The sequence below is a fragment of the Chiloscyllium punctatum genome, chromosome 19 (genome assembly GCF_047496795.1).
Source record: "Chiloscyllium punctatum isolate Juve2018m chromosome 19, sChiPun1.3, whole genome shotgun sequence".
Lineage (NCBI taxonomy): Eukaryota > Metazoa > Chordata > Chondrichthyes > Orectolobiformes > Hemiscylliidae > Chiloscyllium > Chiloscyllium punctatum.
This window is the reverse complement of record NC_092757.1, coordinates 52,674,476-52,691,031: the sequence shown is the minus strand read 5'-3', so window position 1 is coordinate 52,691,031 and position 16,556 is coordinate 52,674,476. Positions and strand designations below refer to the sequence as shown.

The 16,556-nt window shown below is 44.7% G+C and overlaps 1 protein-coding gene across 2 annotated transcripts in view; it reads right to left on the bottom strand.

The window, feature by feature from the left end:
* The window catches only part of rasa4 (RAS p21 protein activator 4), a 255,322-nt gene that overhangs the window by 223,478 nt on the left and 15,288 nt on the right, over window positions 1–16,556 (bottom strand). Inside the window, exon 2 of one of the 2 annotated variants that reach the window (XM_072589403.1) lies at window positions 6,400–6,456. The exons of the other annotated variant lie outside the window; for it this stretch is intronic. Coding sequence (XP_072445504.1) covers window positions 6,400–6,456 — 57 coding nt within the window. The remainder of the gene's footprint in view (window positions 1–6,399; window positions 6,457–16,556) is intronic. 2 annotated transcript variants of the gene reach the window in all.

The following is a 16,556-nucleotide window of genomic DNA, read 5'->3' as shown; positions in this document are numbered from 1 at the left end:
ACAACACCCAATGGGCAGTTGTGCTGCCAGGGTTCCTGCCACTGGTAACGTGATTCAGTGCCAGGAAGACACTAGGGTTTCTTCCTGACTCCTTCCTCCACAGGATTCCCAGCCATTGCACTTCCCAGTCCATCTCCAAAAGGCTGAGTAAATGTAGCCCATGATCTCTGAAACGTACATCAGCTGCATCAGTGAAGTGTGTGGGAGAAATACCAATGTAAGTGCACAGCATCAGTGTTTGGCATTTTGAGCTGAACAGAATGGTGTCTATTGTATTGGAGAGTCACATTTCACAGAAGTTTACACATTTTCCCAGTGTCTGCATGGGTTTCCTCTGGATGCTCCCATTTCCTCCCGCAGTGCAAAGGTGTGCAGGTTATGGATCGGCTATGCTAAATTGCCCATAGTGTCCAGGGGTGTGCAAGCAAAGTATATTAGCCATGGGGAAATGTAGGGTCACAGGAAAGGTTTAGGGGGTTGGGTCTCTGTGGGATGTACTTTGCAGGGTCGATATGGACTCAATGGGCCAAATGGCCTGGCTCCTATACTGTAAAGAATTCTATGACTCTAAGAAAAAGTCTCCAGGAAACACCGTCCGGACACTCGATATTTATTGGTCAGACCATTATATTCCAAACTTCAAGAGTCTTGTGTGTGTTTAAGGTATGTTAATTTATGACAACAGTTTAAACACATGTTAGAAGCGTAACTTGCAATTTACTTGCAGCAAGAAGGTGTTATGAAATGTTGTACATGTTGAACACTGACTGAAACCAAGGAGCTTCATGCACTGCCGCAAAGCTCGTTTGCCTTGGTCTTCGAGTGATTCAGGAATTTATTTCACACATTATCATTTCTCAATTTATGAGCAGATTAAATGGCTAGAGAGTGTGATGTGACCAGCCATGTGTATGAAATCAGGCTGAATGAGATTATGAAACCACTCAAAGAGCACGGTGACAGTGTCTGGAGAGTGAAGCAGTCTCCAATCTAGACCACTTACAGGATATTTCTGCATTTTTTGGGGCAAAGGTAATAAACTTGATTTGAAGCAGTTGCACGCTTGTATTAAATAACAGCCTGAGGTGACACATGAATGGATTAAAAGGTCAGCCATTTAAATCGACAGTATCCATTCTGTGTGTATATAACTCCACCAGAGATTAAAAACTACCCAATTGGTTCTAATCTATTAAATAAACTTACTGTCCCTGTGGCACATTTAGAGCTCACAGTGACTGCAAACCACCATCACATCACTCAACTGCAAAGAGCACACTTTCATGGTATAGACAATGCTCTCAATGCCTTGGACTGTACAGCCACTGATGTGCATTTCTTAAAAGGCTTCAACCTTTCAAGGGTAAAGGATGAGATTTGCACCCAGTAACAACTGAACAGAATATGAATTGATGCAACGCAGTTCCTCAGTAAAACTTAGGTTAGTCAGTTGCCCAGACATGAGTCACTGGGGATTCACTGCCATGTCAGATATTGCTTCAAGGTATCAATTCTAAAAGATGTCAGAGGCTACCGTGATCCCATGACTCGTGTTTCTGTATTTAATTCTTTTGCAGAACCAGTTCCAGTATATGTGATTTAAATACCTTAAATATCATCCTCTATAAGGTCCAGTGGGGATCCACTCAAAGTATCTTAGCTAACTTCAATTTCCTCAGCACATGGATCCACTCAGATTCACTAATACTATACATGATGAACTAAGTCGTGCAAAAAAATTGAACACAAATGATAAAAATAAATTTTTAAAGAAGATTGGTTTGACTGAACCACAGCCACATAATCTTCTGATTCAGAAGATTGAGTTTGTATGAACATACAGAGTAGGAACAAAAATATACTATTCAGCCTCTCGAAACCACTTCTGCACAAAATTAATGCTGACAAAATCAGTGTGCTACAAGGAGAGTGCTTCACTGTTGGCTATATTGTCTTTCAAATGCAACATTTCTCAGAGTACACCAATGATCACAGTACTTTCTGATAAAGAGCAGGGTAACTCTGTTCAAAGACACAGAACATACTCTGGATGAAGAATTTTAATGTCCATCACCAAGTACAGCTCATTAACCACCATGATTGACTGAGCCTAAGACTATAGCAGACTGCACCAGACGGTGAAAGAATCAATAAGAGCTAAAAAAAAAATCTACTTAATTTCATTCTCACTAATACACTTGTCACGGATGGCCAATATCTGGGATAACCACCACATAGTCCTCATGGAGTGTAAGTATGATCTTCACGTCCTCCATCCTTTCACTATTACTGTGCTAAATGGGATAGATGGGAGTAGTTTGAAAACAGATCTGATGACTCAAAACAGAAATTTGTCACATACTGAATTTCTACTGCAGAATTGTATTCACCTATCCATAACTTCATGGTCCCACACACCAGCATATACCTCAGTGGTACAATTAGGAGTCTAACTTTCTCTTGTGACCACAGTATTTATGTAGCTGCTCTGGTCAATGGTAATCCTCAGATTTAATGATAGGGTATTCAGCTGTGGGAGCACCATTAAACTTCATGGGGAGGTGACTAGATTCTGGTGCTGGATAAAGGTATTGCCTGAGATGTTAGTGTTGGAAATTGCCTTCATAAGCTGGACTTTGCCATTATTGCAGATGAGGAGATTCACAAAGCCACCTCTTCCCACTGTTTATTTAATTATTCATTTTCATTTGCAACAGGAGATGCCAGGAGCTCTGCCTGTATATGAGATGACAACCTTTGAAGTTGTCATGTACAACAGACCACATGGATAGCAGGCACTGGAAGTAACAGCTAGATCGCACAAACAATGGAGAGGTCAAAGTTTTACAATTCTTCCACTTCCTGTTGCAAATGAAAAATTAAATAAACAGTGGGAAGAGGTGGCTTTGTGAATCTCCTCATCTGCAATAATGGCAAAGTCCAGCTTGAGAAGGCAATTTCCAACACTAACATCTCAGGCAATAGCTTTATCCAGCACCAGAATCTAATCACCTTCCCATGAAGTTTAATGGTGCTCCCACAGCTGAATACCCTATCATTAAATCTGAGGATTACCATTCACCAGAGCAGCTACATAAATACTGTGGTCACAAGAGAAAGTTAGAGGATTGGAATTCTGTCGCAAGTACCTCATCACCAAATCCTTCCCACCAGTTATGGTACAAATCAGGAATCTGATGGAATACTCCTTATTTGCCTGGAGGAGTGCAGCTTGAACAACACTTAAGGAGCTTGATGACCATCCAGTTCACAGGAAGAAACACTTGCCATTCTATGATTCTTCTGACAACTCCAGCACATAGAGTCATTGAGATGTACAGCATGGAAACAGACCCTTTGGTCCAACCTGTCCATGCCAACCAGATATCCCAACCCAAACTAGTCCCACCTGCCAGTACCCAGTCCATATCCCTCCAAACCCTTCCTATTCATATCCCCATCCAAATGCCTCTTAAATGTTGCAATTGTACCAGTCTCCACCACATCCCCTGGCAACTCATTCCATACACGTACCACCCTCTGCATGAAAAGGTTGCCCCTGAGGTCTCTTTTATATCTTTCCCCTCTCACCCTAAACCTATGCCCTCTAGTTCTGGACTCCCCAACCCCAGGGAAAAGATTTTGCCTATTTATCTTATCCATGCCCCTCATAATTTTGTAAACCTCTATAAGGTCACCCCTCAGCCTCTGACGCTCCAGTGAAAACAGCCCCAGCCTGTTCAGCCTCTCCCTGTAGCTCAGATCCTCCAACCCTAGCAACACTTTGTAAATCTTTGTCAGTGTTGTAATGCAGGAAAGTAGGTGGCACGGTAGTTAGCACTGCTGCCTCACAGCGCCAGAGACCTGGGTTCAATTTCCGCCTCTGTGTGTCTGTGTGGAGTTTGCACATTCTCCCCGTGTCTGCGTGGGTTTGCTCCGGGTACTCCAGTTTCCTCCCATAGTCCAAAGATGTGTAGGTCAGGTGAATTGGCCATGCTAAATTGCCCAATGTGTTAGGTGTAGGGGAATGGGTGGGTTACACTTCGGCGGGTCAGTGTGGACTTGTTGGGCTGAAGGGCCTGTTTCCACACTGTAAGTAATCTAATCTAATCTAGGTGGGTGCTGAATCAACAAGCCACCTGACCACCTCTTTCAACGTGTACCATCAACAAAATCCACCCAGTAACATAACAAGGATTCTCTGACAGCACCTTCCAAACCGGCAACCTCCACCAACTAGAAGGGTATGGACAGAAAATTCATGGGGACATCACCAACCGTTCCCCAGAAAATTTATACACCAGCCTGACATGTAACTATATCTCTGCTTCTTTACAATCACTGGGTCAGAATCTGAATCCTCCTCCAAAACAAAACTGCAGGTACCTTCACAGTGGTTCAAGTCAGCTCACTACCACCTTCTCCCAGGCAGTTAGAGACAAGCTGTACTTATTTGGCTCACCAGAAATGCCTACATCCCTTGAATGAATGAATAAGCAGAAGTGACAATTAGTAACTCCATTCTGCAGGGACTCCCACGTTGCAATCTACCACTATAGCATAGAGTAGTTGGAATCTCCATCGCATTCTGTATTCTACACAATCCTCATTTGCTCTGTATTCTATACCATTCCCTCTCAATAGAGTTACTGTTAGAAGTGAAACCACTATCGTAGATACACCCAAAAGGGGACTCTCCAAAAAAAAAGTAGTCCCAAACCACATACATCACAAAACCTAATGTAAAGCTTTGAGATGCTCAATGTAAATACTGTATCTGAAAATGGCAGTGAATGATAGGCCATCACTGAATTCCTTTTTGTCCAAGTCAGTAGAACATTTGAATTGCCAACAACAACCCCATGTTGTCCCTGCAGCCTGCTTCCATCCGGATGCAACATGGCTTGGTATGGCAACTTACTCTGCCCAGGACTGTAAGAAACTACAGAGAGATGCAAACGCAGCCCAGTCCATCACCAAGCCAACCTTTCATTCACTGATTCCATCCATTTTTCCCACAACCTTGGAAAGACAGCCAACATAATCAAATACCCCTCCTTATAATCTTCTTCAACCTATTCCTTCGGGCAGAAGATACAAAAACTTAAACATACAGACCAACAGATTTAGGAACAGCTTCTTTCCTGCTGTTATTATACTTCTGAATGGGCCTCTCAAATTCCAAACCTAATGTTGATCTCACTCTGTATGCACCTTCTCTGCAGTTGTGACATTGTATTCCTCGCTCTGTTCTATCACCATAATGCACTTTGTATGGTATGATCTGCCTGTACTGCATGCAAAACAAAACTTTTCACTGTACCTGGGTACATGAGACAATAGTAAATTAAATCAAATCAACACTGTTCAGGGTGCAGGTCCAAATATATGTACACAACCATCCCCACACAGCCCAACAGATACACACAGCCTGAATCCCACGGGAATCCAGAACATGTGCAGACATCAAAACCCTATGCTCATCCATTGCCCTACAGTGTTGTTTTGAACAGGTTTGACTGCGCATCTACTAAACTTGTAACATCAACTCCATTGTTATTTCTAGCTTCAACCTCAGTTCACACCGTTGCAGCTGCTTTGGTGCCGATCAACATCTCAGTTTGTTTTTCAAAATTGTCAGGAGTCTTTTTAAAGCACCATAAAATTACCAGTATGAACCTGGGGACACCTGGAAAAGATGCCAGTTACTTAGATATCTTTATAAATTGCATGATAATCCAAAAGGGACAATGAATAAATTCACCAAAGGACATTCTTGACCTCCAACCTGTACTCCAGGCACATTGTCCTCACACTGTGTAAACATACGTTCCAAAGCAGCTCCAAGCTTCTCAGAGTGGAATCAAATATTATAAACAGTAATACAAGCCAACGAATAGTTTTAAGGGCTAATCTAAGCTTCAGAATTCATTACAAATTACCTCCTTCTATGTTTATTTGAATTCCTAACACACACTGTTACAAAAGACACAACTCCAGATTCAATAAATTGAATAATGAAACAAAATGACATAAAATAAAAGAAACAGGATGATTAATTAGCTGTTTAAAAGGACAGAGCAGCTGATTCTAGTTTCCACATCATAAGGGGGCAGGGACAAGGACAAGGGCCAGGGCAGTACTGGTAACTCCTGACCCTGGTATGTGCGTGTGTCTGTGTAGCACTAATTCCTCCCTTGTCCCAGAAACCCATCACCGTGATCAAACCTAGCACACAGAATGGGTTACCCACCTATGTTCTCCACAGAACCAGAACACACCACATCACCATTGTTTATCCAAGAGGGCAAAAACTGCCAGACAAAAGGAGACAGAAAGACAACTCAAAGGATAGATCTCTACAGCTAGCCTTTTGACAAAGCAAAATGAATTTCTTACCTGATAATTGTCTCATTGTCAATTCGTACAATGCAGTATGGATCACTGCTTCCTGTCCTGAAAACAGAGGGAGAGCTGAGCTGAGTATTTCTTGTTTGTGTCAGTGTTCCTATTTACAAAGATGATGCTCAAACATGAATTGAACAAGTAGCTCACAGGAAAAAAAGACTTACCTTCATAATGGATGCCATCACTCCCCTCAAACATGTTCAAGAATTTCAGAGACTGGATTACATCATGCACTTATTGTAAGAGTAACAATGGGAGGCATTTTGTACATAGCATGATCCCATAAACCCCAAAGAGGTGAAACACGAGTTAAATCACTTTGATTGGTGTTGATTGAAGAAAGGATTCAAATCAAGACATTAGGAAGAGCTCCTTACTCATATTCCAATAGGATGACAGTCTCAGTTTGCAAGCTCATCCAGAACTTGGGCGGCACGGTGGCACAGTGGTTAGCACTGCTGCCTCACAGCGCCAGAGACCCGGGTTCAATTCCTGCCTCAGGCGACTCTCTGTGTGGAGTTTGCACATTCTTCCCGTGTCTGCGTGGGTTTCCTCCGGGTGCTCCGGTTTCCTCCCACACTCCAAATATGTGCAGGTCAGGTGAATTGGCCATGCTAAATTGCCCGTAGTGTTAGGTAAGGGGTAGATGTAGGGGTATGGGTGGGTTGCGCTTCGGCGGGGCGGTGTGGACTTGTTGGGCCAAAGGGCCTGTTTCCACACTGTAAGTAATCTAAATCTAAATCTAAATCTAAAAACTTCAATGGCAGCACAATTATGTGGTCATGTCCTTCAGCTGAGCTTAAAATCACAACCTCCCAGCTCACATGCTTCCAAACTAAGCTGAGAAACACCCAATACTCAATGTGGATTTTAGCAAGGTCTTTGACAAGGTGCCTCATGGCAGGCTGGTACAGAAGGTGAAGTCACATGGGATCCATAACTGGCTTAGTGACAGAAGACAGAGAGTAGCGGTGAAAGGGTGATTTTCTGACTGGAGATCTGTGAGCAGTGGTCTTCCACAGGGGACAGTGCTGGGAACCTTGTTGTTTATAATATAAACAAATGATTTGGAGAAAAATGTGAGTGGTTTAATTAGTAAGTGGATGACAAAAAGATTGGGGGAGCTGGGATAATGAGGAGGATTGTCAAAGGATACAGCAGGATATAAATAGGGTGAGAGATATGGCAGATGGAATTTAATGCAGACAAATATAAAGGGATGCATTTTGGAAGTTCTAATGTAGGAGGTAAATGACATAATCCTTAGAAGTATTAACATACAGAAGGATCACGTTCAGGTCCACAGTACCCCGAAAGTGGCAACACAGGTGGATAAAGTGGTCAAGAAGTCATATAGCATATTTGCCTTCATCCATCAGGGAACAGAGTATAAAAATTGGCAATCATCTTGTAGCCCTATAAAACTTAAGTTAGGCCACATTTGGAATATTGTGTTGTTCTGGTTGCCACAGTACCAGAAGGATGTAGAGGCTTTGGAGAGGGTACAGAAATAGTTTACCAGGATAGTGCCTGGTTTGGAGGGTACTAGCTGTGAGGAAAGATTGGACAAATTCGTGTTTTCACTTGAATGCTGGAGGCTGAGGGGCAACTTGATAAAGATATGAGAGACACAGATAGAATGGATAGTGTGAGTTTTTTTCCTAGGATAGAAATATTAATTATGAGGGAATGTAGGTTTAAGGTAATAATGATCAAACCTAGCACACAGAATGGGTTACCCACATATGTTCTCCACAGAATCAGAACACACCACATCACCATTGTTTATCCAAGAGGGCAAAAACTGCCAGACAAAAGGAGACAGAAAGACAAAGGAGATGTAAGGGGCAAGATTTTTAATAAGTGCTTGGAATGCACTGTGAGAGGAGGTGGTGAAGCAGATTTAATAGTAACATTTTAAGAAGCACCTTGACGGAATATATCAATAGGCATGGAATAGAGGGATACGGACCACATATAGACAAAAGATTTTTAGTTTTAAAAGGTGTCATGTTTTGGTACTAGCTTGGTGGGCCTAATGGCCTGTTCCAGTGCTGTACTTTCTTTGTTCTCTTTGAACAGCTTTTTAATACATTACAGGATATGCAGTAAACGCCAAATTCCTCAGCCTGAAGGACCGATAACATGATCACTGGCTGCAGTGGAGACATTTAATAAGTATCAAAGTCTACATTCAGTACAAAATCTTTCCATGTGATTCTTGGGGAAGTAATCAGATATTTCCTAACTTCATTAAAATGGCTCTGCCCAGATTTTGGTCAACTATTTAACATCTAAAAGTACTTAAATTGCTGCTTCACGTTTAGCTTGCTATAAACATTCAAATAACTACCTCCGGTGGATTTATGTGAAGGCAGGAGGCTACAGTCATTTAATGCAATTAGAGTTCTTCCACCACAAAGGTACAAATATGCTGAACTAGTTTCTATCTCGGTCAGGGGAACACATTTAATGTATGTGCATATGCAGGGACTTGAAGTGAATTCTTTTTTTCACAGACGGTCCTTCTGTGAACTTCCTAGTCAACTGTAAATAACTATAAGTGAACTTCAACTGGAAGTTTTTGGGGTTGAACTAATTGTAGTTTGTTGGTGCTGTTATACACAAAGGGGGTTGGTGACCTTTTTAGATTAGATTACTTACAGTGTAGAAACCGACCCTTTGGCCCAACAAGTCCACACCAACCCGCAACCCACCCAGACCCATTCCCCTACGGGCAATTTAGCATGACCAATTCACCTAACTTGCACATTTTTGGACTGTGGGAGGAAGCTGGAGCAAACCCACACAGACACGGGGAGAATGTGCAAACTCCACACAGTCAGTCGCCTGAGGCGGGAATCGAACCCAGGTCTCTGGCGCTGTGAGGCAGCAGTGCTAACCACTGTGACACCGTGCCGCCCATAAATTATTTGAAAGTAGGCAGGTGTTCTTTCCCCCCTCCCAGAATAGGTAGAAGCAGAGTCTTTTAATAGCTTTAAGGCAGAGGTTGCGTCTTGATAAGGAAGTGGAAGAAAGGTTATCAATGATGGGATAGAATGTGGAGAATTCAAATCAGCCTTGATCATACAATAATGGGGAAGGCTTAAACAGCGAAATAACCTTCCCCTGCTCCAACTTTGTGTGTCTGTATGTGTGAATGATTGAAACAAAGCCACAAAAATATACCTTAATGTCGAGCACAATACTTGCTTCTAGCCAAGGCTGAACAGTTTCAGCCATATTAGTTTGAAACCACATCCCAATAAGTAACATTAGAAATACAACATTACAAAACAACTTCTGTACTTCAGGTCTGCTGCTGCTTCAATGCCCTCAACATCAGGGCCTGGCTTCAGCTCCCAATCAACAAATGGAACCTCTGCGTTTGGTCCACTTAAAACAAAAAAAACTTCGCAGGGAGGTAGATTACCACTTCCATTTCATCACCATTGACCAATTGGAAATTCCTACTGAACATCACCAACAATGGGAGTATCTGGGCTGCAGTGACTCATGGTTCAGTTTGGCAGGTTATATTAGGAATGGACAGCAAATGGCACAGGGTGTATAATCTAGTGTTTTGTGTGTGTATGTGTGTGTGGTGGTAGCAATAATAGTAGGTGGGACAGGTCATAGTCAAACTGAAACCAATGTCTGTTCACAAAAGTTACAGAAGTGACCAAACATCTGGGTTGTAAAGATGGCTTTTCAGAAGAAATTTTAAAGAGGTTGAAAACTATAAGGATAAATATGCAGAGAGAATTTGGGGTGGGGGGGAAAAAAAGGACAGAGATTGATGGCTTTTGGGAAGGGGATGAAGCAGTTTTAAGAAAACAAATGTGACAGTGAAAGGAGGACTGAGATGAGAGGAATTTCTTCAGCCAGAGGTTGGTGAATCTGTGGAAACCATTGCTAGAGAGGGCTGCAAGGGCCAGTCATGGAATATCTTTCAGATGGATTCTTGATTAGTAAGGAGATCAAGTTTTACAGGGAAAGGCTGAAGAATGGGGTTGAGAAACATATCAGCCACGATCGAATGGTGAAGCACACCAGATGGGCCGAATGGCCTAATTCTGCTCCAATATCTTATAGTCTTAAGCTATCAGCATCCACCTTTTATTTACAATCTCTCCTCAGAAAGTAACATTGAAATAACTGCTCGAAGAAGTTCAGCTTTGTGAGCTAAAGAAGCAACGATGACAACACGGCTTGTTTATATTCCAACTTACATTCTTGGCATGAGCAACTGAGTGGTTGAGAAGGAACCCATACAGTAGTGGCTGTACTTTATTTGGAAAAGGTTGCTATTTTAAGAGTGAAATATTCACGTAAACACTGGAGATTCAAGACAGCAACCTAAGGTCCAAATAATAAATGTTATAATTGAATAAGATCTGCGACCCAATGGAACAGGTGATTGCTAAGTCAATAAAGGATTAAATTGGGGTGAATGGGTTATATAAATATGCGGAGTTAGTCATCAATGGAGGGTGAGTTTTATAAAGTGAGGTGAACTGAAATAAAGCTCACTCCTTCAGTGTGGATTTGAATTCTGATTAAATATTTTCTTCTATTGTGTAACAATAAAAACGGGATTCCGTATTTGAGAGGTTTCCCACAGTGCAGTGTGTTCAGATGATTAATCAAGGATCAAGTTTAAAGTACAGGTTTTGGATGACCAGAGGACTTAAGGACCTCCAGATGTAGCACATGAGCTGTTGACTCGGTTATTGATGTCAGCAATATCCCCTAGAGATGTGGTTCTACTTATCTGTAAATGAAGTCCATGCAATACAAAACAAATTGGAGGAGATATTAGAGGATCAACTGTCCTAAGATTAGATTTCTCTGTACTAAGAGCTGAAAGCATTAGGCACACAGTAAAGCTTGAAATTACAAGCAGTTTTTTTTCAATCAATTTAAGGGACAGGAGATTTAAATGCCTCAAAGGCTTAATGGTTACTCAAAGCTTGTCCACTTTATATCCACTTTCATTTAAGTTCTTAACAATCCCAAAGGGCACCATATCTTGCCCAAAGGAATCCCATCAGCCTCTGGAAGCGCTCGGGCGCCATTAACCACAAGGTCGCTGCAGCAACCGCCGCCGCGAACCATGACGTCACTTCCGCCCCCATCGACCATGCAGCCTCTGCGATTGCCACCCAGACAACCACCTACATGATCGTCAGGATGACCATCGCCGATAGATTCGCGGCCTCCATGGGGTCCACAACCACCAGGAACAACACCATTTCTGCATTTGCCGCAGCCACTTCCGCCCTCGGAGTTGCCATCGCCACATCTACTTCCACCTCCAGTGACGTCACTCGCCTGCACAACGACCACGCCGCAAGCGTCTCTGCCCCCATGCCGATCCCCGCCCCCACGCCGATCCCCGATCCCCGCTCCCATGCCGATCTCCGCCCCCACTCCTAACCCCGCCCCCACTCCCAGCTCCAGTCCCACACCAGGTCCTAGATCCCAGCCCTGCCGTATTTTCACCATCCCTCCAGACCTCCCCCTCTATGAGAATGAAAGATCAGTCCTCAGCAGAGGCCTCACCTTCATCCCCCTATGGTCCCGGATTAATGAGTTCAACACGCAGCGAGACATCGAGCATTTCTTCCGCCGCCTTCGCCTCCGTGCCTACTTCTTCAACCAGGACTCCCACCCACCCTCTCACGACTCCTTCTCCCACCTCCCACCTGGACACCCTGTACTGGCCGCTCACCCACCCTCGATCTCTTCATAGCCAACTGCCGCCGTGACATTGACCACCTCAACCTCTCCACCCCTCTCACCCACTCCAACCTCTCACCCTCGCAATGTGCAGCCCTCCACTCCCTCCGCTCCAACCCTAACCTCACCATCAAACTGGCAGACAAGGGAGGCGCGGTGGTAGTTTGGCGCCCCGATCTTTATATTGCTGAGGCTAAACACCAGCTCGCGGACACCTCCTCCTATTGCCCCCTGGACCATGACCCCACCTCCCACCACCAAACCATCATCTCCCAGACCATCCATAACCTCATCACCTCAGGGGATCTCCCATCCACAGCCTCCAACCTCATAGTCCCACAACCCTGCACCGCCAGTTTCTACCTCCTGCCCAAAATCCCCAAACCTGACTGCCCCGGCCAACCCATTGTCTCAGCCTGCTCCTGCCCCACCGAACTCTTTTCTGCATACCTTGACACGGTCCTGTCCCCCTTAGTCCAAGAACTCCCCACCTACGTTCGGGACACCACCCACGCCCTCCACCTCCTCCATGATTTTAGCTTCCCTGGCCCCCAATGCCTTATCTTCACCATGGACATCCAGTCCCTATACATCTCCATCCTCCATCAGGAAGGCCTCAAAGCCCTCAGCTTCTTCCTTTCCCGCCGAACCAACCAATACCCTTCCACGGACACCCTCCTTCGACTGACTGAACTGGTCCTCACTCTGAACAACTTCTCTTTCCAATCCTCCCACTTCCTCCAAACCAAAGGAGTAGCCATGGGCACCCACATGGGCCCCAGCTATGCCTGCCTCTTTGTTGGATATGTGGAAGAGTCCATCTTCCGCAGCTACACTGGCATCACCCCCCACCTTTTCCTCCGCTACATCGATGACTGTATCGGCGCTACCTCGTGCTCCCATGAGGAGATTGAACAGTTCATCTACTTTACTAACACCTTCTACCCCGACCTCAAATTTACCTGGACCATCTCAGACTCCTCCCTCCCCTTCCTAGACCTCTCCATTTCTATCTTGGGCGACCGACTCAACACGGACATTTACTATAAACCGACCGACTCCCACAGCTACCTAGATTACACCTCCTCCCACCCTGCCCCCTGTAAAAACGCCAACCCATATTCCCAATTCCTTCGCCTTCGCCGCATCTGCTCCCAGGAGGACCAATTCCAGTACCGAACAACCCAAATGGCCTCCTTCTTCAAAGACTGTAATTTCCCCTCAGACGTGGTTGACGATGCTCTCCACCGCATCTCCTCCAATTCCCACTCCTCCACCCTTGAACTCTGCCCCTCTAATCGCCACCAGGACAGAACCCCACTGACCCTCACCTACCACCCCACCAACCTCCAGATACATCGTTTCATCCTTCATCATTTCCACCACCTCCAGACAGACCCACCACCAAGGATATATTTCCCTCCCCTCCCCTATCAGCGTTCCGGAAAGACCACTCCCTCCGCAACTCCCTCGTCAGATCCACACCCCCCACCAACCCAACCTCCACTCCCGGCACCTTCCCCTACAACTGCAAGAAATGCAAAATTTGCGCCCGTACCTCCCCCCTCACTTCCCTCCAAGGCCCCAAGGGATCCTTCCATATCCGTCACAAATTCACCTGCACCTCCACACACATCATTTACTGCATCCACTGCACCCGATGTGGCCTCCTATACATTGGGGAGATAGGCCGCCTACTTGCGGAACGTTTCAGAGAACACCTCTGGGACACCCGCGCCAACTAGCCCAACCGCCCCGTGGCTAAATACTTTAACTCCCCCTCCCACTCCACCAAGGACATGCAGGTCCTTGGCCTCCTCCATCACCAGACCATGGCAACACGACGCCTGGAGGAAGAGTGCCTCATCTTCCGCCTAGGAACCCTCCAACCACAAGGGATGAATGCAGATTTCTCCAGCTTTCATTTCCCCTCCCCCCAGGTTTTCTCAGTCCCAACCCTCAGACTCAGCACCGCCTGCTTGACCTGCAATCTTCTTCCCGACCTCTCCGCCCCCACCCCCTCTCCGGCCTATCACCATCACCTTAACCTCCTTCCACCTATCGCATTCCCAACACCCCTCCCCCAAGTCCCTCCTCCCTACCTTTTATCTTAGCCTGCTTGGCACACCCTCCTCATTCCTGAAGAAGGGCTTATGCCCGAAATGTCGACTCTCCTGTTCCTTTGATGTTGCCTGACCTGCTGCGCTTTTCCAGCAATGCTTTTAAGCTCTGATCTCCAGCATCTGCAGTCCTCACTTTCTCCAAAGGAATCCCTGACTTATCCACAAAAGGGTACTCCATCTCTCCAAATAACTTTGGCAGCATGAAACCTCTTCCTCAAGGACCTAAAGCCCACAGGCTATGATTTGGACAGCACACTAATGAATACAGAATCTGACTAAAGGTTATTGCATGAGTAGCTGCCTCTGTGAGGTGTGGATGTGTAAAATACTGTCCACTCTCATTCCCTCTCTGACAAAAACAGTGTACCATGTTTGGGGGAGATTGCCAGAATCAGGGCTTTCTGCCATCCTGGTTAACTCAGAGACCCCTTGTGCCTCTGCCAAAATTCAGGCCGCAGTTTTCAATTTATTTGGTGCCTTACAAAGTTCCTTTGTGTGGCTGTTCAAAATCTCTCTTCCTTTGCCTAAGATTATGGTCACCTTCCCTGTCACTGTGGTGTATTGTCAAGTTTTGTTTCATAACATTCCTGTGAAGCACCTTGGGGGAGTTCTACGATTTTAAAGGTGCTACATAAATGCAATTGCAGTTGGAAAAAATGTCTATTCATCTCCTGTACTGAGGTGAAATAATCACAAGGTCTGACTGCCTCAGTTGACATGTGACTGGTGGAAAGAACAGAGCAGGAACAATACATCCCCTCCAGCACCCTTGGGACCATGTGCAAATAAAGGATCCTGCACACAGCCTTGAGGTGAGAGCAAACCACTACTCGCAGAAGTACAAGCTGCTGGTCACATCATTTACAGGAATTACTGACTCACAAACCAGTTTATTGTCAATGCCTATTTTACACTGGGAGGTTTTTTTCCCTCTCTGCTGCTATTAGAATTGTGTAAGGTGGCTCAGTGGTTAGCCCTGCAGCCTCACAGCGCCAGGGACCCGGGTTCGATCCCCAGACTCGGGCGACTGTCTGTGTGGAGTTTGCACATTCTCCCTGTGTCTGTGTGGGTTTGCTCCGGTTTCCTCCCACAGGTCAGGTAGATTGGCCATGCTAAATTGCCCATAGCGTTAGGTGCATTAGTCAGAGGGAAACGAGTCTGGGTGGGTTACTCTTCAGAGGGTCGGTGTGGACTTGTTGGGCCGAAGGGCCTGTTTCCATACTGTGGGGAATCTAATCACGTGATTATACAGCACCTTTTTATGACTACATAACATCCCAAAACACTTTCCAGTTCATCAAATACAATTTGAATTGTGGTTGTTGTTATAATGGACAAAATTTGGCAGCCAATCAGCAAGGTTCCCAAAACAACAACGTGACGCTCACCAGATAATCTTCATTGAGACACTGATCAAGGGGTAAAATTTGGCAAGGATACCAGTGAAAACTCCCCTGCTGTTCTTCAAAGTAATGACATGGGAAGTTTTACATCCATCTAAGAGGGTAGGTTGGGCCTCAGTTTAATGTCTCATCCGAAATTGCATGCGATGCAAAAGCTATTGACTTTCCTTCATCCCTGCTTAATGTGAGAAAGGATTGTTCCCACTCCAAATGGTAATGCATCGCATGCTAACTGAAGATGTACCTTTGGGTAAAAATGGGTCAGGACTTCTAACTTCAACAGAGCCTCTTTGACTAGTGTAACAGTTCTTTCACAGTGACCTTCCCATTTCCAATTATTGTTTTGACATAATAAATTGTACATTGACTTGAGAATGGTTACAAGATGTGAGACAAACCTGCCACAGTAACTTAGCAAGCCTGAAAATGACCATAGTTGATAATCATTTTTAAGTGTCAGTGCCTCAGTTATGCTTTTGCTTGAGGGTGACTTATGTACTCCCTCAGTATCGATAACATGGCCTAAGTATTCGATGGAAGATTTAAGAAGATCATATTTCTTTTTCCTCACTCTTAGGCCACAATCTTCAAGTCTCTGAAGAGTAGCATCTAAACTGTGTAGCTGGTCTTTTTCATTTCTGCCCATGACTATAATACCATCTAGGTAACATTGGACTATCAATTGACTTAGAATCTTATCCATTGCAGGTTGGAATAAAGCAAGTGCAGTCTCTTGTATTTGAACAGTCTTTTATGTGTTAAAATCTTTGAATAATTTTGACTCAGGTTTTACATTAATCTGAAGACAGGCTTGACTAAGGTCAATTTTACTGAAAAGCTGACCTCCACCTCATTGAGCAAAGAGGTAATTGATTAAAAG